We start from the raw sequence: 24568 nt of genomic DNA, 5'->3' as shown, positions 1-24568 counted from the left end.
GGCTTGGAGGGATACAAATTCATCCTAGTGATCGAGTCAAATACTTAGGTTTGATACTAGATGCTAAACTGAACTGGAATGCTCAAATTGAGTCCGTGATCGGTAAGGCAACAAGTGCGTTCTGGTTATGCTCCAAAACTATTGGCAGAAAGTGGGGCTTGAATCCAAAAATGATATTTAATGTGGATTTATACCGCCATAATCCGCCCAAAAGTGACGCATGCTTCGTTTGTCTGGTGGTTAAAAACAAAAGAGGCTACCACGTAATCAAAGCTTGCGAAAATTCAACGTCCTGCGTCCATTGCTTTTACAGGAGCGATGAGAAGCCCTCCATCAAATGCTTTAGATGCGATTCTCAATCTGCTACCTTTGCACGAGTACGTGCAATCAGAAGTAGAAAAGGAATTGCTAAGACTTGAACGAGTTGAAAAGTTTATGCCAGATGATCTTGTAGGTCACCTGAGCATTTCACAATACTTCCAAAATAGTCCAGTAATGAAAATGATTAAAGACTGGATGAAACCTGTGGAGAACCATGATGTTACTTACAACTTGCACGAAACAACTCGTGCAGATTGGGAGATCGGAGGTCCCACTGTTCGTCAAGGATCAATTAAATTCTATACAGATGGCTCAAAAGTTGGAAAAAAAATGGGAGCAGGAATCTACGGCCCTGGAATACAAATTTCAGTGGCGATGGGACACCATCCTACGGTGTTTCAAGCAGAGATTCTTGCTATTTTGAAATGCGCAAATATCTGCCTTGAGAGAAAATACAGATATGCAAATATTTGTATTTTCTCAGATAGTCAAGCTGCACTAAAAGCATTGTGCGCTTACCAATGTACTTCAAAGCTTGTCTGGGAATGCATTCTTTCACTGCGCAGGCTGTGCCAAGGGAATTCAGTAAACTTACACTGGGTTCCAGGTCACTGTGGCATTGAAGCGAATGAAATGGCAGACGAGCTTGCTAAAAGTAGTTCCAATTTACAGTTTGCTGGCCCAGAACCATTCTGCGGTATATCAAACTGTACAATAAAAATTTTCATTTTCATTTTGTAGCATTTGGTGGGGCAATGAGAGCGCAAGTCAGTCCAAAGCCGATGATAAGGAGGGGTAATGGCTGAATAGTCTTTGCTGACCACATAAACGCCATGGGATAGTAAAAGGGTATTTTGGTGTGGGATTAGGGTGTTGGTGCAGACTTGACGATATCAATGCTATTCAGATGCAAAATAATTTTAAGGCTCAATAGTGAATCGCATACCTTCCAAAACCAAAAAACAATAATCCACAAAATACCAAGCAAGTCATAGAAAGAAAAAGCGCCCGATTGTTTATTTTGTCAATTATAACAAACGGAAACTTCTACCCTCTCCGACTCGCCAGTCACCCCGGAAAAAATGTCCCTTCAGTTCTGGAAAATATATTATCCCCAATTAAGCCTTTATTCGAATTGTCCGCGTGGTCTTGTAGTACCCCTGCTAGGTAAGAATCAGTCATTGCCATACATATTAAATGCTAGACATGACCCCATGGATAGCATTTGCATATGTAAAAGCTTTGCTGATGTGACTTTCCTATTAGGCAATTCTCTCATCTCATGTTTGTCTTCAAAACCTTATCAAGTTTAGAAAATTGAAGTTGATAAACAATACATTACAAGGTTCGAATTCCCATAGAATGAGATCATTCATTCGCACTACAACACCATAGGAGATAATACCACATTGGCTGATTACAGTACAAATGTGAAAAATCTCCCTTTTCCCCCTATCCGCAACCCGGGGACGCGCCCTGTTGGATTTCGAAAGCCTCGGAGAATATTACAAACCTTCAATGGCATTCCCATAAACTAACCCACATTGCCCATTCAGGGGTCTGACTGGGCCAATTACCCTCCCTCAGTTTGTAATATTCTCTCCAACTTGGAATTATATTTTCCCGGCACATAAATGACTTCGACAAATGTTCGATATACTATGCAGCGTCATGATCAGTATAACTATATCAGATGACTTGGAGATCTGATTCTTACAGAATTGTTTGCCATTGATTATACATTCAGCTATTCTAATCATTACTGCAAAGGCCATCGACCACATGCCTGAAATCAAAGCTTCCTGGAAGATATAATCCAAGCCCAGGGTATATCAAACTGTACAATAAAAATGGACCTTAAATGCTGGGCTGAGCAGAGGGTGATATCCAATTGGATGGATGTCAAAAATTGCAATAAGTCAAAACGATTTATAACACCAAATGCTTATAAAACCAAAAAGCTCGTAGAGCTCAACAAGAGAGCTCTATGTACAAGGGATGGCCAAAATGTTTGGGATAGGCAACTTTTTTTCTCCCACAAAAAAAATTCAACATCCTGTAACTTTTCATAGAGTGCATCAAAAAATCTCAAATTTTGACTGTTTGTCAACCTATTATATGTGCATCATTGGTACAAATTTGGGCTCGATTGAATAATTTTTCGCGAAGTTAGAACCGTGCGGGTGAAACACTTTTTTTTAGACAACTCATTTTTGAACTGTCATATCTCGGAAACCAGTGAACCGAATTGGACACTGGACACTGCCCGAGCAGGTATCACTTGAAAAATTTTGGCCAGATTCAGAGTGATATCTGTCGTTTCTGTAATACGGAACGTGAAACCTCGGAACATCTGCTTTGCAGTTGTGGTGCTTTATACACGCGCAGGCAAAGATTTCTAAATAGTAATTGCTTGCAACCCAGTGAGATCTGGTCTGCAGAACCTGGGAAGGCCTTGGAGTTTATCAATTCCATTGCACCTGACTGGGAGACGACGCGTCGTGGCAGTAGCTGATTACTTGACACATAGTAATTAGCTGGCTAGATGCGAATATCAAATCGGGACATGCCAAAAAAGTTCAACCTATTGGACGCAGTGGCTTAATTTCCTCAACAGGGGAGGAAAAAATCGTGGCGCCAACATCGACTCCGACCACTATCTGGTGATGGTCAAACTGCGCCCAAAACTCACCGTCATCAACAATGTACGGTATCGGCGACCGCCACAGTACAACCTAAAGCGACTGAAACAACCGGATGTCGCCTCAGCATACGCGCAGAATCTCGAGGCCGCGTTGCCAGACGAGGGCGAGCTCGATGAGGCCCCTCCAGAGGACTGCTGGAGTACAGTGAAAGCAGCCACCAACGACGCATCCGAGAGCACCTTCGGGTACGTGGAACGGAATCGACGGAACGAATGGTTCGACGAAGAGTGCAGAACGGTTTTGGAGGAGAAGAACGCAGCGAGGGCGGTAATGCTGCAGCAAGGGACCCGAAATAATGTGGAACGTTATAAACAGAAGCGGAAACAGCAGACCCACCTCTTTCGGGAGAAAAAGCCCGCCTGGAAGAAGCGGAGTGCGAAGAAATGTAACTGATGTGCCCAAAAACACGGAAGTTCTATCAGAAGCTCAACGCATCCCGCAACGGCTTCGTGCCGCGAGCCGAAATATGCAGGGATAAAGACGGAGGCCTCTTGACGGACGAACGTGAGGTGATCGAAAGGTGGAAGCAGCACTTCGATCAGCACCTGAACGGCGTGGAGAACGTAGGCACGGGAGCCCACGGCAACGGAAGAAACGACGACGCTAGTGCAACGGAGGACGGAAATGAACCAACTACCACGCTGAGGGAAGTTAAGGATGCCATTCACCAGCTCAAAACCAACAAAGCAGCTCGTAAGGATGGTATCGCAGCTGAACTCATCCAGATGGGCCCAGAAAAGTTGGCCACCTGTCTGCACCGGCTGATAATCAGGATCTGGGAAACCGGACAGGCGCATCATCAGCGGAAGTCGGGCCTACTACGGGCTCCAGAAGAAACTGCGGTCAAAAAAGATTCACCCCAGCACCAAATGTACTATGGTAATAAAGTTCAACCACACTTGCATCTTGCCACTTTAATCTGAAGAAGAGAGAGTCGATGAAGAGAAATCGAACATTTTACTTTCGCCCTCATTTAAACTCAATCTAGAGATAACAGTTTAGGTATAGAATAAATCGCCAATGGTTGCGCACTAGCGTGGGACACCAGAAGACATTTTACTCCTGTACACTTTTTGAGTTCCATTTTGGTCCCATATCAACTGTGCAAAATTTCAGCTCGATCGGAGAAACTATATTTTAGCGCCAGCCATTTTAAGTTGTCATACGATTTACTATGGGGAAAATCACTTTTTCAAAGAAAAATCGCCACAGGTTGCCCCTTAACCCCTAAAAATAAATCATTGAATGATTTCTGTTGGAAATTTTACGAGGAACCAACCCTCCGAAGACCGAAAAGCGATCTAAAGCATGTGGAAAAAGTTATTGACTGAAAACTGTATGGCATGCCAAAGCTATTTAACATGTAAGGAATAACAATAAATAATAAAATCTCGTCATTTTATCGATCGGGGGAGACTTAATAACTTTTTCCACGAACGTCGCATCGGTTTGTGGTCTTCGGAGGTCTAATTCCTCGTAAAGTTTTCTACAGATATCATTCATCGACTTATTTTTAGGGATCTAGGGGTGACTCCTAGCGATTTTTCTTTGCGGAAGTAAAATTTCCCCATAGTAAATCGTATGAAAAACTAAGAATGGCGGGCGCTAAAATATAGTTTTTCCGATCGATCTGAAATTTTGCACAGTTGATATGGGACCAAAGTGGAACTCAAAAAGTATACAGGAGCTAGAGTTTTTCCATTTTTTGCATTTTCCCATATAAACCGTGTACCAGGCTATTGCGCACCTCATAAGAAAATCATGGAGTGCGTTGCGTTCGTGGTAACGGAGTAATTCGTAGATTGCATACTGAAAGTTGTCATGTTAAAACTTTATTACTCCTATTCAAATTGCTTATGGAATGCTGTTTGGGAAGGAACAGCTTTCCAATCAGAGGTTGAAGTAAAAAAGACATGAAAACTTCCATTGCTGGCCACGCCCATCTTCTCCGTTACGCGGATAGGAAAGGATGTGATGATATGACACCTACTTTTGTTACAAAAATAAAAGAAATTAATTACTACAATGTATTAACACTTCACGATACACATAGAACCTTACGAATGCACAAATTAGGAACATCTCAAATTGACGCAGCACAACACATAACATAAATATGCCCTGTTATCCAGATGGATAACTCCTTCCGATCACAGGATGACGAGGTTTCATGTAAGGGTTTGTGTCCATCAGTCATCCTGGAATTGTATTTTAGTTGGCATTTTGCCTTTTAGTTCACAACATTTGTCGCTGTGTTCATCGCTTGGTTTTGTCTAGGAAAACTAATCCTAATCGGGCATCCCGTTTCAGGGTTCGATACTTGAGCTCAAGAACTTGAAGTCCGTGGCAGGGAAAGGTTTACATGTCTAGTACTTGACCTCTGCCCGAAATAGCCTGAAAGTTGGCAATCAACAGTGGATTGCATTTCATGTACCTCTATTCAGTCAGAACCCTATAAATGTGTATTAAAACTCGGGGAATATTTACAAGGTAAAATAAAACATATAACACAAAGAACGTACGAATATAATATTTATAACACATTTCACAATTATTCTGTCTTATAATTGTAACAAATATTAATACCCGTAACACTTTATGAAAGGCCAGCGACTCACCGGCGCCCTCATAGGTGTCAAGGAGTTGGTTGGAATGGGTTGATAGGCACAAAATTTAATTCTGAACTTCTACACTCTACAAAAAATAATGCATTTGAACATGTTTGGGTGAAAACATACATTGCAGATGAAACTCATGTTTTTGCCTCTGTATATTTTCCCCCAGACCGCACTAACAAAAGCAGTTATGAAAATTTCTTTGAAATGGCTGAAAAAATATTATCAGAACTTCCACCGGAGGTTAAAGTTCACATTTATGGGGACTTTAACCAACGCAACGCCGATTTTATCCATGACTCAGAAAACGACCAAATTCTACTTCCAATCGTAGGTGAAAACGAAACATTGCAATTAATTTTTGACAGATCTGCTGGTTTATCTTTGAATCAAATTAATCATATAAAAAATCAACAAAATTGCTATCTTGATTTTCTTCTCACGAATATTCAGGAAGATTTCTGTGTTGCTGCTTCATTACAACCTCTATGGAAGAATGAAGCATTTCACACAGCAATCGAATACTCATTGTTTGTTCATGAAAATCATAGACCCAACGATTGTGAGTACGAGGAAGTCTTTGAATACCATAAAGCAAACTACGATAACATTAGACATAAACTTAATAGTATAAATTGGCAACTATTGTTAAAGAATGAAGGATGCGTCGATACTGCAGTTGAATTATTTTACAACATTATTTTTAGAATTATTCTTGAAGAGGTACCTGTCAAGAAAAAAAGACGGAACCGCAACTCAAAATTTCCAGCTTGGTACAATAGACAAATAAAAAATTTAAAAAACCGAAAACAGAAAGCACATAAGAATTACAAAAATAACCAAACTAACGAACATTTGGAAAAATATCTAGACATCTGCGATCAACTCAACTTAGCCATCGTTGCATTTGTAGAGTACAACACGAACACTGAAAAAGAGATAAAGTTGTGTCCGAAAAACTTCTTTAATTACGTACAGTCGAAACTTAAATCTAATAATTTTCCATCTTCAATGTATTTGGACCAATGCGTTGGCAATAACTCGGAAGATATTTGTAATCTCTTCGCATCATTTTTCCAGGAAATATATACTTCTTATTCCGAAGAGGATCGTGACCGTGATTTTTTTGAATACATACCTGAATACCCAGCGGATGTAGGTGTCAATCACGTCAAGGTACACGAAATACTACACGGCCTACAAAAACTAGATGCTTCTAAAGGTGCTGGACCTGACGGAATCCCGCCAATATTTATGAAAACTCTAGCGACTGAGCTTACTGCTCCATTATTCTGGCTCTTTGAAATATCTATTGAGTCCCGTACCTTTCCAAAAGCATGGAAGAATTCATATTTAGTGCCCATCTTTAAATCAGGAAAAAAATCAGACGTACGTAATTATCGTGGAATAGCCATTATTTCTTGCATTCCTAAGCTGTTTGAAGCAATTATATAATGAAAAAATATTTATTCAATTAAAACACAATTCAAGTCACATCTGGAGTTCCTCAAGGTTCCCATCTAGGTCCCCTTTTATTCATACTGTACGTAAATGACATTTCCTTCATTCTTGAAAAAGTCAAATTACTTATCTATGCTGATGACATGAAGCTCTTTTTGGAAATCAGGAATAACCAAGATATAAGTATATTTCAAAAGGAAATTCATATTTTTTACAAATGGTGCTCTAAAAGCTTATTGCAGCTGAATGTTAAAAAGTGTAATTTAATAACTTTTAGCAGAAAACTAAGCACACCTACTAGCGCAATTACTCTAGGAAACCAAGAAGTAGAAACATGTGAAAGAGTTAGGGATCTAGGAGTTATTTTGGATTCTAAACTAACTTTCACAGACCATTACAATACGATCATCCATAGAGCAAATAATATGCTTGGGTTTATAAAACGCTTCAGCTACAATTTTGAAAACCCGTATACAATAAAAACTCTGTACATTTCTTATGTGAGGTCAATTCTGGAATATTGCAGCGTTGTCTGGTCCTCTTTCAGAATAACGCACATCGACAGGATAGAATCAGTACAAAAACAATTTCTATTATATGCTCTTCGGAAACTAGGTTGGACAGTATTTCCTCTTCCATCATATGAAGCACGCTGCATGCTTATAAACATTCAGACATTAAAAGAGCGTCGTGAGATCGCCATGATCTCATTTGTAAATGATATTATTTCGCAACGAATTTACTCATCTGAAATTTTATCTAAATTCAATTTCTATGCGCCTACACGACGTCTTCGTAGTCGAACACCTTTTAAAACTTGTTATAATCGGACGGATTACGCTAAATTTGGACCAATTAATCAAATGATGTCAATCTATAATGAACATTGCGAAATGATTGACTTTACAATGTCTCGGCATAATCTGAAACAATATTTCAATAACAACAGAAATAGACACGCATAGTTTGAACGAACTACTTTTTAGACCCCTATGAAAAAATAATAAAATGCATTAATTAGAAATAGAAAACAAAATTTATGTATATGTTTATGTCTATGTACTAGTCTACGTTGGATTGACGAAATAAAGAAATAAAGAAATAAGGGGATACACTATAAGCAAGTGATGGGGCAAAATTCAGATTGTGTAAGTGTATTTGAGTATATCATGTAGATGTGTTGGTTGGTATGAGTGTAAGTGTTTTAGTATATCACCAACGTTGCCGGCTGTTCGGGTTCGTATGGAAGTTGACCATCAATGTTAACTTCTTTTCCAGATCAGCCTAGATAGCTGTGTAGTGTCGGTAGCGGTTGTCTCAATTGGCTAAGAATAACACTACGGACCGCCTGATCCAGTGGTAAGAGTCCACTAAACAGGTGACCCCTAATCCATGGTGTTATGCGGCTTCATGCTTACCGTGCCAAAGAATGAATGGTTAGGGGGGTCTAATAAAAACCTAACCACAAACGGAGCCTGTGGAGAATTAGGGCGTCCTCCACAGTATTACGCCCTTACTGCGCTAACCGGAGCAATGGTGCAGTGGACCTTGCGTTTCTCCGAGATAATCAGTTGCCCTTCTTAAGTCTCAAATTTGAGGCTAAATAAGGGCGGGGTTATTCAAATGTTGTTAATTAGCTTACATTACTGCCTATATGGGTTCGCTTAATGCGTTTTCGCCATTGGCGTTTTTTCAATTGACACCGATTTGGTTCGTTGTTGATGTTTCCTTTTTGTGCTGTGATTGTGAAGAGTGTAATCCTGTCTAGTTTGGGTAGTGGCTACGACAAGGAAACCTCAGATCAATTTTCAGCGTAAAAAGCGTATGTAGCCCAAGTGGATCTACTTCAAAAAGTTCAATTTCGTAGGGTAACTTCTGTATAGGTTACCTTGTGAACCCAGCTTTGCTTTTTTCATTATAGATGAACTGTCGTGCCTCGAGCATGCTATATTTTAGAATAACGTTAACAGTATGTTTCAACCTTTCCTTATGGATGCCTTCAAGCAAGCTCTTGTTTTCAGCATCTTTTCGCTGATATTTGGCATCTGAAGTAGCTCAAACATTGGTTTGAGATGCTTCACTTTGATGGAATACTTAGGTAGTACAGTTCATGGCTAACTTAACATAGAATTGCACCTAACCCAACTCTGCATGAGCAGAATTTGTCATGAGTTGACTGATTGGCATGTGTCAGATGAGGACTCTCCATTTGACCTTTTTGCACTTTGGAGTGTTCCTTCGCAAACTTTGCGTATTCAGGCGTCCCTGCTCAACAAGCTAGGGAACCTGTAATAATTGGTTGCGATCACATTTTATGGATAACTCGCTTCCATTGCTACTCCAAGAGAGTTTCATTATGGTTTTGTTATTACAACGCCCTTCATTGTGGTATACCATAGCTACTGCTTTGAAAGAAGCTTGTCCTCTGCGGTCTGTGCGGACCGAAAGAGGTATTCCTGAATGGAACTTGGACCTGTTCAAGTTCTAAATATCTTCGGATAAACCAGTCTTTTGTATAGCTACGAATCTTTAGCTTCTACCCCGAGGATTGTAGCTGTAGAATCGATTTAGTGGGCAGTAAAAAGCTCTGCTTACTTCAAACCTCCTGGAGCAAATGGGGCTTTGTCCTATTTTTTTCCAGAGGGATTTGAGTTTTTCAAACATGTTTTGAACTCTTGTAGTTTTCTATTGGGTATTTTCATGGCGTGAAATTACTCTGTAGTTTTATCCCGAAAGGGTGCGTGCGTTGTAAAAAGAAGGAATAAGTTCCAGATTTATCTGGTTACGTCGTTCTTTCTGAAATGCTCGAAACGCATTGTCGATTATCACATCTGTGATGTTCGTCTGGCTAATATGCCTGTTCATGTGAACTCACATGTCTCCCAATTTGGGATGTCCACAGTGACTCTTTTACACAAAGTTGTATACGTTTTCAAGAAAGCACTCGCTAAAACGTAGTTTTTGCTTGGGTGATTTTTTGAATATTGAGGATGCTTTTGATGACGTGCCTTTCTATGTCATATTGAAAGTCGCATGACGTCGCAAGCTACCTCCAATGAGCTATAGGCTCTTTTTACGCTTATGCGTTTTACAGTGTCCTTTTCAGGGCACTGATTAACCCCGTTGTGGTATGATCTATAAGCTCTCGTTGCGCTTATGCGTTCTTTCCCTCTTCTAGGGCACCCCTTCCTATTTCATCACCTTTCCCTTTCCCAATTCCCATCCCTTGTCCCATTCTCCCTCAGGTAAATGATGAAATAGGCTCATATGTATGGCGATGGCACAAATGTCCCAAATGGAGGATAACGTGCCTCTGGAGCCGGCCTTCTGATACCTGATACCTGAAGTGTTTTAGTATATCACCAACGTTGGGAGTGACGTAGCTAAAATAAGAAAATCATGGAGTGTGTGATTTACCCAACTCAAAGAGACACTAGCGTTTAATAAAAACTTCAAAATATATACCGTAATTTTTACTTTTTATGCCATTACTTAAATTTGTTGCTTGAGGTTGGGTTGTTTTGTACAAATATTTGAGAATTTCAGAAGAAAAACATGTGCAATGCTCTACACTGAATAAAATTAAGCCGAGTTTTGTTAGGCATTTATAGCAGTAACAGTGGCGATTCTCTAACCCAGAGGCGCCTCGTCCACATGTTCAACCTGTTCTTGGAACGGATATAGGCTGAGAATAAAACTCGTAAAATAATCTTTAAGTAGGTAGGGTACCTGTACCAATTATGGCACTACCTAAGCAAAACTATTTGTACAAAAATAACGAGAAGACCAACGAATGTCACCAATATGTTGAAAGATAGTTTAGTTTCCATACTTTACAGTAAAAGTATAAAAACGGAGCCAAAACTATTTTTAGTATTTATTACAGCGCGTGCCAATGATAGGAACCCTGTACCAGTTATGGCTACATTTTTTAATTTCGGTTCCTTTTCGCACTATTTGCATGCATTTCTTCTGGGATTTGCCATAATTGGTACACTATGGCGAAAAAGGGTGCAAAGAAGCCGAAATTTTAAGGAAAATGATTTATTTCTACCATAATTTAAGCAAAATGTGGACTTTAAATGAGTGCAACTATCTTTTGTGAACGTGATCTGTTATTCACATTTTTTTTAATGTTGATATATATCGTTAAAGGGTAAAAATCAACTATGGCGAATAATTGGTACTATAGCCATAATTGGCGCACTTACCCTATACCAAAAGAATAAACTAAATTCAAAAACTCTCACCGCACATACCCCATAACAGCTTGCACACAAGGCGCAAACATCGTTCCCGGTAGGGTATCGCGCTACTTGGGCGGTGGTTTTCTTCGTCTGTTATTTTCGTCTGTTTTCCACTGTAACTCGGTCAATTTTGAACCGATTGACTTGAAATTTTGTACACGGGTAGATACTATACCTATCTCACCGCATTCCAAGAATTGTGTCAATTGGTTCAAGATTGACTGAGTTATAGTGGAAAACAGACGAATATAGAAGCCACCGCCCAAGTAGCGCGATTCCCTATATGAAGAACGAAAGCCGACTCCAAGCCATCCACCGGCAGAAACCATATAACAAGAGCATGCGAGAGCCAGCCTTGCGCAGCTCTCTCTAGCTCGACTCTTCGAAACTACATGCCACCGGTTCCCCGATTCATGCGAACGATGGATGCTGTTCCCAAACCAACAGTTTTCTCACTTTTTTGCCTCCGAATGGCAGTGTTCATTCGAATTCATTTCACTTTACTCTGTCGCTCATACGTTCCCTACTCGTCTAGAACCAGCAGCAGCGTTGTCAACGTTTCTTTCCATTTTTCACTTCCCGCCTGCTTCTCACGCGTACACGCACGCTAAGCGCATTCGACTAAAGTCTTTAAAATCATGTTGAAAATTTACAGTTTTAGAGTGCTAAAAATGTATCGTTGTTGGGAATTAAAGGATTATTTAACAATATCTAAAAAAAATGGAATAACGAACATTGATTGCACAGTATTTAAATACTTTGCCAGCTATGCTTACCGATCAGGTTCTCAAATGTGTGTAAATGATTGTTAGCATGCTGCTCGGTATACTCTTTAGAGAAAAAAGCGATGGATACCAGAGGCACACAGCTAAACGCAAAGAGCTTCTTCAGTGGAAAGTTTACATGTGTGTAGCAAAACCAGAAATGAATGAAAGCTTGGACTGTGGCTTCTCGGTTTGTCGTTCTACGTAGGCTGAGAACAACTTGCGCAGCTAGAGCATATTTTGGCACACCCAATGTCGTGCGCGCTTGTTATGCATTACCTACATCCAGCGCGGATGGAGCTGGGGGTGCCGAATGTGCTCTAGCTCGTTGGCAGTTGGCAACGGTTTCCAAATTTTAACTTCGAGGCCATGATACGAGCTAAAACAATTTATGGAGGTGGAAATTTCGAACATTTGCGAACATTTGCGGATTGAAAAAAAAAAACAAGTATCGTCGGTGTGTCAAGAACGTTAGAAAATGACTTCCACCGAAAATGGATTTTTCTAAAAGTCCATGTGAAATAGCAAACATCGGAAGTCGCTCTGAGGCGCATCTGAATGTGAATCGCTTCATTATGTGTGATGAAAATGTAGAAGATATTTTTCAGAAAATGGTTAACAAACAAGAAGATAAAACTCAGCTTATGTTAAAAACCACAATACTAAAACTAAAAAAAAAAAAAATAGCAAGCATAGTATCAAATAACTCTAATGTGTTTTCATTTAGTAAAATAGTAATCTGTAGAACAGGTCAGTCTGCTAGTCACGAGACGCCTCTGCCCTAACCTCAAATTTGCCTGTGCACTAAGTATGAATTCATGAATTTTTTGACCAAATTTGCTTGTAATAAATAGAAAATGACGAGTATAACTGCTTTCACTCATTTCTATTTCGATTTTGATCATAAATTCTCTGCAATTGCAAGTTTGAGGGTTGAAAACTAAAATACTATGAAAACATAGAATATTTATGCTTTTTGTGCTAGTATAATCTCCAGAATCTCGTCGCTGATGGAAAATAGTAAGTTGACCTACTGCATTTTTTATAACATACCAGGTTCAGAGGAAAAACAAAATACTGAAAATACAGCTGCAAATGGTTGAGTCACCATGTCTCTCAAATTAAAGGCTATTAAAAAGCTTGTCTATCTTTAAAATTTCTAGTGCTTCCTTTTTGCTTCGTTTTTTTTCGGATTTTTCTATAGTCATGCTATCACAGCACCATCAGCTAGTAAGAAGCCAAAACGCAAACAAAACCAGTTCATTGATACAATAAATCACATATATATGACTATGTAACGCACGTATTGTCGAGAGTATCGGATGATTAATGATTGTGATGGACGAAGTATCCAACTAGACGCTTCTTTCAGGTTTTATTTTAAGAATAAAATGTGGAGTGAAGTGATGCCCGTAACGATGATGAGACTGAATCCTTATTAGTACTGTATTGTCTGTCTCGTTGAAGACTCGTATGTTGTTAATGTTTTCAGCATTATGCGTTGATTTGTTACAGATTTAAGCTCGGTAATGCATTCATACGATTTTTTTGGTAGTGTGAAGCAAATGTTCTTATGAGTACGATGTTCAATTGTTCGGCAATGAATGGATTAATCTGAACGATCGAAAACGATCCTCTCAATGGGATTTGGCTAGTTGAAACACACACGATTGTAGCATTAATACAAACAAGGGTTAGGGGGATGATTGTCACGCACACACAAACAATGCAATGTCGTTGACGGAGGTAGTGTCCTAACTGTTTTGGTAGATGTTTTGGTAGATCTCACGCAAATGGGGGTGGGGTAACACGAAGAAACGGGACGACTGGGACTGATCGCACTTACCTCCAAATTGCCGATATCGTAATAGGACAGATAAAGCCGTGTCAACTCGAACCAGCGCGTCTTGTAGTTGACCGGGGTGAAGCGTTTCTTGTTTTGCGACCGCTTGACCATGTAGCCGGCCTTGATCACAGAGTCACTACGGCGTTCGTTCATTTTGAATAATTTTTTTTCTAGCGATTTTTGGCTTTGAAAACTTAATCGATATAGGATTTTAATTTGAAAACTACTAAACTTTTCACGCGATTATTTAAAATATATATACAAAAAATAGGCTATTCTTCTTTCTTCTTGACTATAAACTTTCTATGGCCACCGTGTAAATAATGCTTTAAATGTAGTTGCTACATTGGTTCCTTAAACACTACGGGAGTCCCTGTTTCGGTGGATCACATTTTGCGCTGCGAACGATCGATGGTGGTGCTGTGAACAATAGAAAAGGGATTAGTAATGGAAACGCGAGTTTGGTTCACTTGATACAAATTTATCAATCAAAATTCCGAATCCAGTCACGTACAAAAATTTATTAATCAGGCAAATCTTGCATTCCAGAGAGAATGGCAGTATTGTTGCATTTTGCTCTATACAGCAAAAAACTAACTGAACTTCAGCAAACTTGTATTGAAATGTGGTAATCCAAACATTTACTGAAAATAGAGCAGCCGAACAAGGGACTCTGGAAAAAAGAGTGAATGCTGAGCTCCAGAAGGCAATTTGGCATGAAGAAATACCCAAAATATTCAGAAAAGATATAGTTTCATATGTGATTTTTCCAAACACAAATACTAAGAAAACCATAAAATCTGTCTTAAAAATGTGTTTTAGAGGTACTATCAAAGTATCAATGTTCGATATCCTTTAATCTTCATCATCTGACAGTAATGTGATGTATTGTGAACTTGATTGAGATGCCTTGGTTATTATTTCATGATACAGATATACCTACTAATCATTTTATCTCAAAATTATTATAGGAAAATCAGTTGATTGAAAAATCTCAATGGTGCAATAGATAAGGAAGTAACTACTTAGAACAGTGTATATCTACAAAAAAGAAATAATATACAGCGCATAACTAAATCCTTGACCTAAAGCTATGTTCACTTAGAATCCGGAATCATGTCACATTTTCTAGTGGCGCTCTCAATGAACATAATCATCATTCTTTTGCAGCACTCTGATCATACACTAATCCTCTTTAAATGGTGAAAATTTCATCGATTTTCTTGCAACGAGTGAAAAGTTATTTCAGATTGAAGACAAGAGGAGGAAAAAAATCTTGCACAAACACGTTGAAAATTTAGCGTGTTCAGGTACGACAGTCGCGAAAAATGTTAATATCGTCAAAACCATTATGTGTTATGTGCACAGATGTTGTTAACCATGGCATAAGGAAGTGTCCTCGGAAGAAAAAAGCTTGGGTTCATTGATAAATCTGCTTTGAATTTGAAGATTTGGCAAGAAGTTCGAACTCTGGGCATGGTTTTTTCGCAACAAGATGATGAGAACCAATTCATACAAGGATGACAGCCTCAAGAATCGCGTGCTGCTTTTCAAAAACACACACAAGGGATATGTAGAGGTTTTACCTATTTTGATGAGCTGCCATGACAGCCGGAGACGTTCAGTGGTATCGTCACAGATCGGTAGTGTTTATCAACGAAAAAAAAACACTCAAATTTCGCGTTTTCTCAATTCACTGAATTGCCCCTCATTTCGCAATAAAAAAAAAGTTTGGCAATTTTTCTTCGGAATCCTAGTCAGACTAGTCAAGGCACTCAGGACACTGCATAGATGACCTGATTGTTGAACAAACGTGCGGAAGGGGTTGTTGCTAAAATTTACCACCGTTGTGCAGATTTTTAGAGAGGTCAACACTGAAAAAGTGAGAAAATGTGTGAAAAATAAAAATAATTTCAAGGATATTTTTCCATGAAAGTACAATAAATAACCTTTGTTTTGAGGGCTTCACCTTTTATGTTTGTTATTCCATCCCTAAGATATACGTGATTTTGTCATTCCGGATTCTAAATGAACATAGCTTTAACAAAGCCCCATACAGCTGTGCAAAATACTTAAAACAAGCAAAATTAAGGTGAGAACTTTTTTTTTCTTTCAGGGAGCCATTGATGGAATCGCAAACACTTCCCTCTGCAACAAGAAAATCCCACTTTATAAGGACCAATTCTTAACGGCTCAAGTTTTGTACCGAGTCGTCGTTGCACTTGTCGTACTCATCACCTCCGGTTGCCGTTATATTTAACACCACAATCTGTGCGTAGATCAAATTGGGATTTCCTCAATTGCATCCAAACGGAGTCGTTTTTATTTTTTATTTTTCCATTTTGCATACCATCTCCAGTCGCGTTAGCAACGACGACGACACTTTGCGCCAAAGTGCCAAGAATATTCCAGATCCAGATTCAAGCAATCGGAAAGAAACTCGAATCTCCTCGACTTGTCGACGAGCTGAGCAGCTGAGCTCGGTCAGATCGAGAAGGAGGAGAGTGCTAACTTGTTCTTCCCTTTTTTGTTTGAAAGTGTGGAAAGTATCGGACGGAGGGTGACACCACTCTGTGGCTGGCTGGCTGGTGTTGTTGGTTGCGAATCTCAACCATTATAATTTTATAAAATCAAAAGGCAATCTTTGTCATTAGCATTTTTTTGCGGTTTTGTTCCTCCAGTCGAGTCGAGCCAGTGCAACGATCTCACTCGGTAAATTGTGGGATGGGAACAACGAAGATTCAACGACTACATCGCATCGTAACTCGGTTTTGGGATTGTGTGTTTATTTTAAAATCGACATGATGATGACAAATTTTACGGATGGAAATTATTTTTTACTTTTAATCATCCGGACCATTAGATCAATGATTTGAAGATGTTATATAGATAATAACTCTTATTATCTAAACATTATGAACGTTCATTAACTTTATTTATTGATTGTATGTACCTTTTTACAAAGAAAGTGTATTTACCTACGTACTTTTTCCAACGCAAAATATAAAATTACTGGCAAAAAAACAACTAAAAGCGCTATATACAGGCCATACTATACAACAAATTTTGTCTTTTTCATGAAGCTAGAGCTCGGCTGATTCATTTCGAAGATGAAAGGATTATACATAGTGGTGAGTTCGTTCCATTTATATAATATTTGAATATGTCAATTCGTAGGCGACATCGCTGCCACAAATGCAAAGTAATTCTTGACAAAGAAAGCAAAGGCTTTCAGTCAATAACTGTGAAAGTGTTGCTGAGAAGCAGAGTCTGTCCCAATTGGGGTATAATGCCAGAAAGAAGAAGAAGATGTTTCAAATAAGCGTTATACTTATTTTATAAACAAGTTCCGTTAAAAAACCAAATGAAAATCGAGAAGCACCTGAAAGATTAGAGAATTTTGTTTCTTAGCTTGATGAGATCTTGGTGGATTTTCTCATGGATTTTTCAGTCAAAACATATAACAGTATATTTAAGGATATTCCTGGAGACATTTTGTGAGTTACAGCCGAACTTTTTGGTTCCAGATTCCTGCCTATAAAAATAAAAACTATCTATGGGGGCAATACCTCCAAAACTGTGAGAAACACTACGCTAGAGAATTTTGCGGGATTTCTCTAGTCAGTGCTATCTCTAGTGCCTCCAGCGGTTTATTCAGGGATACCTCTCAGATGCCTGTTATGATTCATTCATCGTTCAAGAATTACTCCTGGGATCCCACCAGAGTTCCCTTCCGGGACCCACCACAAATTGCTCCTGGGATTCCTCCAGGAAGTCCTCTCCACATTCGTGCTGACATTTATTCCGGTATCCATCCAAAGAAGCTTTCCAGGATCTCCAAGGATTATCTACGGGACTAGTCTAGCAACTTCTTCCGGCTTTCTTTTAATGGCTCCCCTAGAGATTTCGCAGAGATCCCTAAGGAAAATCAGTTAGTTTTTAGTGATCAGTGATTTTTTAAACTCCTTAAGAATTTATTGCAGGAAATTCTCCAGAGGTTATTCCGAGTATTCATCCTGAAATTTCTCCAGTTAACAGCAAGAATGCTTTTTGAAATTTTTGTTGGAGCTCTTCGAAAGGTTTCTTTTTGGAATTCCTCAGAAGATTTTCTCAGGCATTACCTACTTCATAAATTCCTCTAGAAAGTACTCACGAAATTCGTCTCAGAAGTTCCACAAATATTCCTCCGGGGATTGCACCATAAACTTCTCTTGGTATGCATTAAAATTCTCCTAAGATATTTTTTCAGAAATTTTCCCGGGGGCCGTTCAGGATTCTTTCAGAAATCACTTCCGGATTTATTTCTTGTCGTTTCTCCAGAAATATCGCAAGAAATTCGTTATGGAGTAACTGTAGAGCATTCTCCACATTTCCAAGCATTTCTTTGGAGTTTCCTTCGAAAAATTCAATTCTTTTATAAACTTAGTATAGTGATCCTTCAAGAATTCTTCCAGATTTGCTTCAAATTTCTGTTGGGTCATTATTTAAGGAAATGTTTTTGTCCACTTATACCTGTAGACATTTTGCAAGAAATTCTTTGAGGAACTTCTCCAGAAGTATCTCCAGCAGTTCTTCCAGGGTTTGCTTCAGAACGTCCGCCAAGAATCCCTTCAGAAATGTATATATGTATTTATTCAAGTTCTAGGGGCAAGACACTGTGCAAACGAGAGTAACTCTGAGAAATTCTGAGTAACTCTTTTCACCAATAATCGACGAAATTTGTTGAAAAACACCCCTAAAACTGCAAGAAAGGCGTGATATCGGGCAATATTGTTTTGATTTTGCGATGAATCAGGCAACACCCAAGCAAAAACGGAAGCAATCCGGAGAAATTCTGAGCAACTCTGTGAAGGAAAATGTACTCTCCAGCACAGTGTCTTACCCCAAGTTCAATTTCTCCTCCAATACCTTTGTCTTTAGTTTTTGCTCCAATTCCTGCCGATATTATTTCAAGGATTCTGCCATTATTTTTTCCGAGTCTTACATCTGCAATTCCTTAAGAGTGTCCTTTAGAAATCTCATCAGGGATTTCTTAACTCCAAAAGTTTCCCACAAAATTCTTCTAGGAAATCTTCTAGAGCTTCCTCAAGGGGTACCTCCAAAAACTCATCACATTTTTTCCCATAGAATTATTCTAGGAATTCTTCCGAAGCCATTGCAAGGAGTTCCTACAGGTATTTCCCAGAGTTTCCTGCATAAACTGCTCCAAAGATTACTGTTGTGGCGGGTCATCTCCGGAATGGTTTAATACTTGTATTGACAGCAGCCTTTAGTTTGGTCAGCCAGGTCGGAAAACAATGCCGGTTCCGTGTTGGAAAAATGGTTGAAAGAGCTAGAGGAGGACCGGCAGGGGAAAAAAGGGGGGATGGAAATCGAAATGATTATTTTGGAGAAGCGTATGGAAATGGAGATGGCTTTGAAGGAGAAGAAGATGAGGCTGGAGAACGCGATTAGGGCGAAGCAGCGTGAGGAGGAGCAGGTGCTCATGGACAAGGCCTTAGCGGACGAGAAGAATCACCTGGAGAAGTTGAAAAAGATGCGGGAAATGTTTGAAGTGAAGATGTGTAGTGTTCAGAAAGAAGTGAAGCAGCTGCAGATGAAAGGGGAAGGCAGTCAGAAGAAGGAGACAGTTTTGGGAAAGCCTCTCAGAAACCCGGAAGTCGCGTTACCCACGCAGTTGGAGAAATCGAAGAAGGGGAAGGAGATGATGGATCGGCGTTGCGAAGAGGAAGAAGATAGTGAAGAAGACTCCGATGAAGAAGAATCCGACTCGGAAGAAGAAAGCGAAGAGGAATCAGAAGACACCGAAGAGGAATCAGATGCCAAAGAAGAAGAGCAATTGAAAAAGAAGAATTTGAAGCCGAGCGTGAAGAAAGTGGTCGTAAACGGGCTGGGGAAGCAGCGGAGTGCTCCGTCGAAGGCACAAATGGCAGCTAGGAACGGGATAACGAAGAAGCTACCCGATTTCACCGGCAGAACACAGGAGTGCCGTTGTTTATCGGCTCCTACGAGGCATCCAATGAGGCGTGTGGATTCACCGACGTTGAAAACCTGGTGCGGCTGCAGGAGAGCCTGAAAAAGCCAGCGTTGGGAAAGTGTCCGAGGACAGCTGTTGTTCCCGAAATCGGTTCCTAAGGTGATTAGCAAGCTGAGGCGGCTGTATGGTCGTCCGGAGCAACTACTACAGTGTCATCTGGAGAAGGTACGCAAGCTGGATCCGCCGAAGGCCGACAAACTGGCAACTATCATTCCTTTCGGGACAGACGTGGAACAACTCTGCGAGCATCTAGAGGCCGCCGGACTAAAACAATTACTTCAGAAATTGCTTGAACATTTTGTTCAGGAATCTCTTCAGGAAATGTTCAAATTTTTTTCTTGGAATCTCCGGAGGTATCTCTAGGAGTTCTATTAGAAATTCTAACAGTGTTTTTTGTGTCATTTCATGAAGTACTTCCACCATTTCTCCAGAATGATCAGCGAGATCACCAGAAATTACATATCCAGTTGTGGCATTTCGTATTTTCAGAAATTTTCCTTTTTGTCACATCCTTCCTAGAGAGCAATCGTCCCCAAAGTTTAGACCAGGGGGAATGACACTTCCTTTGCTAACCGGAAAAAAATCCTTATTTATCCGTTGCTAACCGTCGTTAACCGCGTCTAACTGCTGCTCAGTTAGCAGCGGTTAGCGACGGTTCGGAACGAATAAAAGCGGATTTCCCGGTTAGAAAAAGATATGTCATTCCCCTTGGTTTAGACGCGGACTGGTTGTCATTCGATCCTCTCGGATAAATTGCTAGCTGTTTTTTCGGGCTTCGTGCCGCTTGTTTGCAATTTTCTACCATTTCGGATATTCTAATAGGAGTCATTCCAGGCGCCTCAAGGCTTTCCACCGTCATTTGATCGATTTCTTCACATCGTCAGTCCATCAGTGGTGAACTATCTGGCCCTTTGGCCCCCGGGTAGAGCTGGTTCGGGAGATCGTGTTTGCTGGTGTTTCTCCAATGACAGCGGACAGGACTAGTACATATGTTGTCTGGGTGGTTTTCACTCAGGGTCTATCTGCGCTTTGAAACTAGCCTAGTAAGCTGCATCAAATTTCCACATGAGCCTCCTAGAGGTATACCAATATTGGCTGGCGACCGCTTCCGTAGAGATCGGGGTCTACTTTCCAAGTCAGTTTTCCGCTTACCTGCGTGGAGGTAAGAGTGACGTGTATGACCGATTCTACTGTTTGTGCATGTTGCTGCAATTCATCCGTCCAAAGGTATTTCAACTATTATTCAGGAATCAAGATCAAAAGCCCGTGCTTGTTTGTAGTGCTGACAAGACCATCGAAGTCACCGACGATCAGCCTGCATTAGGGAATCTTTAGGAGAACCTGCTCGATCTTTTTTGAGATCTGGCAGCATTCCATTTAACAGGTATATTGAAACAACCGATAGAGGGTGTTTTTTTGGTAATCTTCAAGGCAGTAATATATGTAATATATCTTCAGTTCGGCTCTGATGTGCCATCGGTAACTGCACTGGAGAGTTCTGTTTATGCTCTCAGTTGCAACGTTGATGGGCCTTTTTCAGGGTGATCACTGCCAGTGGATGCATATCCTGGAGGTCCGGGAGATTGTAGAAAAAGCAGTTAAGGTTCCATTGCAGCTCTAAAACCTGACTGGGTTCCGTGCAGGAGGTTGGGTCTTATAACACGGATATGGGATTAGTAGGTACTCTGGCAGCGAAACGATCCGACCGACCAAGGGTAGATCCTAGTTAACAGCCACTCAGGATCCTGGAAAAACAACATCACCGTGAAATGATGAAATCCTAGGGAAGACTCATTCAAGATTTCTCCGTAAGAGTACACAATATAATAAAGTACTTATACATACGTTCATTAAACTACTTCGTAATACTGAATTTGCTTAAGCACATCTACTTTGGGGTCACTAATATGATACATGTTACTCTATTGATGTCTAGCCTGTCTCCTAAATGGTAATCGTTATACCGTTATCTCGCGCTCTGATCACGTTTCCCTTTTCTCATAGTCACATAGTCGTCTCATTAAGATGCTAATGAATCGCCAGTAAGTAGACCGTTAGGTAACGAAGTTAACCTTAGATCCTTACACTCTAAGAACAAGTTGTTCATATTTTCACAGGGGATCCCAGTATTCCCAGGTTTCTTGCTTGGAGGACGAATCCGGTGTTTGTGGGATTTCCAGTCTGAGTGTAGTTGCCCTGAGCATGCATGAATTCCTTCAAGGTGCACTGCCAGCGTTCTTCTCGGCATTCTATCAGGCATTCCTTCAGATAATCTTTTCAGGATTCACAGGAAGTTTCTGGTACTTACTCAATACTCTGGCACGATCATACTACATTTTTTAATTCATAGTTTTTTATACAAATTCCTCTCAGCATTTCTGTAACGACTATTCCTTAAAGGTTTCCTCAAAGTATCTCCCAGAATTATTCTTGGAGTTCCTTCAAAGAGTCCTTCAGAGATTTCCCCGGAAAATTATCCCTGAATTCCTCTAGGGATGATTCATGGAATTGATTTTGTCACTTCTACCGGGATACTTCCTGCGGTACCTCTCAGGGTTCCACTAAAGATGCTTTCCGAAAAAAATACTATATTCGGAGCCCACGGAAAAAGTTTTGTATTAGGTATTTCATTGAATCTTCCTTTCTACTTAGTAATGATACATAAGTAATAAAAATTATCAGATTTTTTAGGTTTTATAGACAGTTGATCCAATGTAGAATAGTTATGTACCTAATAAGAAAAATTCAATTATCTACATACCTAAAAGTGCCACACTAAATAATTAAAAATATGAACCATCCCATCGACTTCACAATCGACTAAACTAACAGAGATGTTACATCTCCGAGTCTGGCACGTTTTGCACAAAACAGGCCCAGGAAATGTTTGCGATTCCTTCACTTTTTAGGTTCCCGCCAGGCATGTATTGCTTTCTGCTTTGAAGTCGTCTTGCAACTCGATGAGTAATACAAATATTGAGGCCTATATCGTCATAATTTGCAACCTGATCAAACAGGCGCTGTTGGCATAAATTTTGTCATACGATTCAACAGCTACCCGTGTGAGATCGATCCCCCGGGGAAGAACAGAAGCTCTGAATGTAATAATAATTGCCAATCGCTTCGAGCAAGCGGAATAATAATCATAATAAAATTGTAATGCCAGCCTTCAGAAAACCAAAATATTTACAACACACCAGCGCAGGAATTATAAACAATTTACTTCTTCTTATCACACTCTCTCTTCTTCCGTTCCGTTCCGTAAGGGCACCTCAGCTCGTCGCACTTTTTCCCCGGGTCGAAAACAAACACAACTTTCAGCAATCAGCTGAACGGAAACTCTATTGCCAATTCGCCGCGCGATTCACCCACTTCCGTCAATCACAAAGAAAAAATCAATTCCAGCTCCACAAAAAAAAAATCCCGGTTCCGCCTTCGATGCACCGCACTCCATCCGGTCAAAACACTGCACACAATTCCGCGAATAACATTCTGCACGCAACTCTTTCCCCTGCAGCTAGCGCCGCGATCTTCTGGCTGTTTTCTCTTGTTCACCCCGAACGATCACTGTTTTCACTAGTTTCTATGTTTCACGACGACATCCGGCACCGGAAATTCCTGATTGTTCCGAAATAATGTCCACCCGCGACGATAACAACAGAGCAGATTCGATTCTCGAGACCGACCGACGAAAAACACAATCCTCCCTGGCTGGTCAGATCAGAGCAGAGGAACATCAACACTCGCGAACGCGAACGAAACGAATCATCATCATCATCGTCGTCGGTCGGCCGCAGTCATTGAAATCCTCGATTTTGACTTTTCATTTGACAGCTGTTTATTTACTTTTTTATCGCGAAGCACGCTAAAATTCGCTCAATCTTACTGCGCTGCCATAGTGCCGCGTGAAAGTGAGAGTGGGAGTGCGCTTCCAAAGATTTTCGTGGGCTAGCTGTTGTTAATATTATTCTTTGCGGCTTCGCACACGCGCACTTCCACTCTCACGCGTAACTATAACGGCGCCCTTATAGGTTTTGAAACTATTTTTTTTTAATAGTTTTCAAACAAAGGGACCTTTGCTAACCGGAAAAATCGGCATTTATCCGTTGCTAACCGTCGGTAAACGCGTTTTAAGAGCCGATGCACACGGGCGGCGCGTCCACGCAGCGTGCACGCAAGTGCGTCCTGAGTTTCACAATCAAATGGGAGAATGCACACGAGAACGCAACGCTGCCGCACCGCAACCGCGCCGCACCGTGTGCGGCACGCAATGTCAACGCATGCCCCACAGGAACGCCACGGCGACGCAGCGTGAATTCACGCAGCGTCAATTAACGCTCGTGTGCATCGGCTCTAACTGCTGTTCGATCAGCAGCGGTTAGCGACGGTTAGGAACGGATAAATATGGATTTTCCGGTTAGAAAAAGAAGAGTCAATCCCCCTGGGCAGAGCAGAACGCTAGAGCAGAACACTACCTAGAGCAGAACACTAGAACAGAACACTAGAGCAGAACACTACCTAGAGCAGAACACTAGAACAGAACACTAGAGCAGAACACTAGAACAGAACACT

At 40.4% G+C, this 24568-nt stretch overlaps 1 protein-coding gene across 3 annotated transcripts in view; it reads right to left on the bottom strand.

The window, feature by feature from the left end:
- Positions 1-23760, bottom strand: part of LOC109423693 (tyrosine-protein kinase Btk) — a 471634-nt gene extending 447874 nt beyond the window's left edge. The window contains exons 1-2 of one of the 3 annotated variants that reach the window (XM_062850401.1): positions 23187-23760; positions 13960-14379 (exon numbers count right to left, since the gene is read on the bottom strand). In XM_062850401.1, the coding sequence (XP_062706385.1) occupies positions 13960-14112 (153 nt within the window). In that variant the 5' untranslated portion in view covers positions 14113-14379; positions 23187-23760. The remainder of the gene's footprint in view (positions 1-13959; positions 14380-23186) is intronic. The other 2 variants (XM_062850400.1, XM_062850399.1) reach the window with 2 other exon arrangements.
- Between the last annotated feature and the right edge of the window lie 808 nt (positions 23761-24568).

Source organism: Aedes albopictus, chromosome 2, assembly GCF_035046485.1.
Source record: "Aedes albopictus strain Foshan chromosome 2, AalbF5, whole genome shotgun sequence".
Taxonomy (NCBI): domain Eukaryota; kingdom Metazoa; phylum Arthropoda; class Insecta; order Diptera; family Culicidae; genus Aedes; species Aedes albopictus.
Note: the sequence above shows the minus strand (reverse complement) of the source record. Positions and strands in the feature narration are given on the sequence as shown.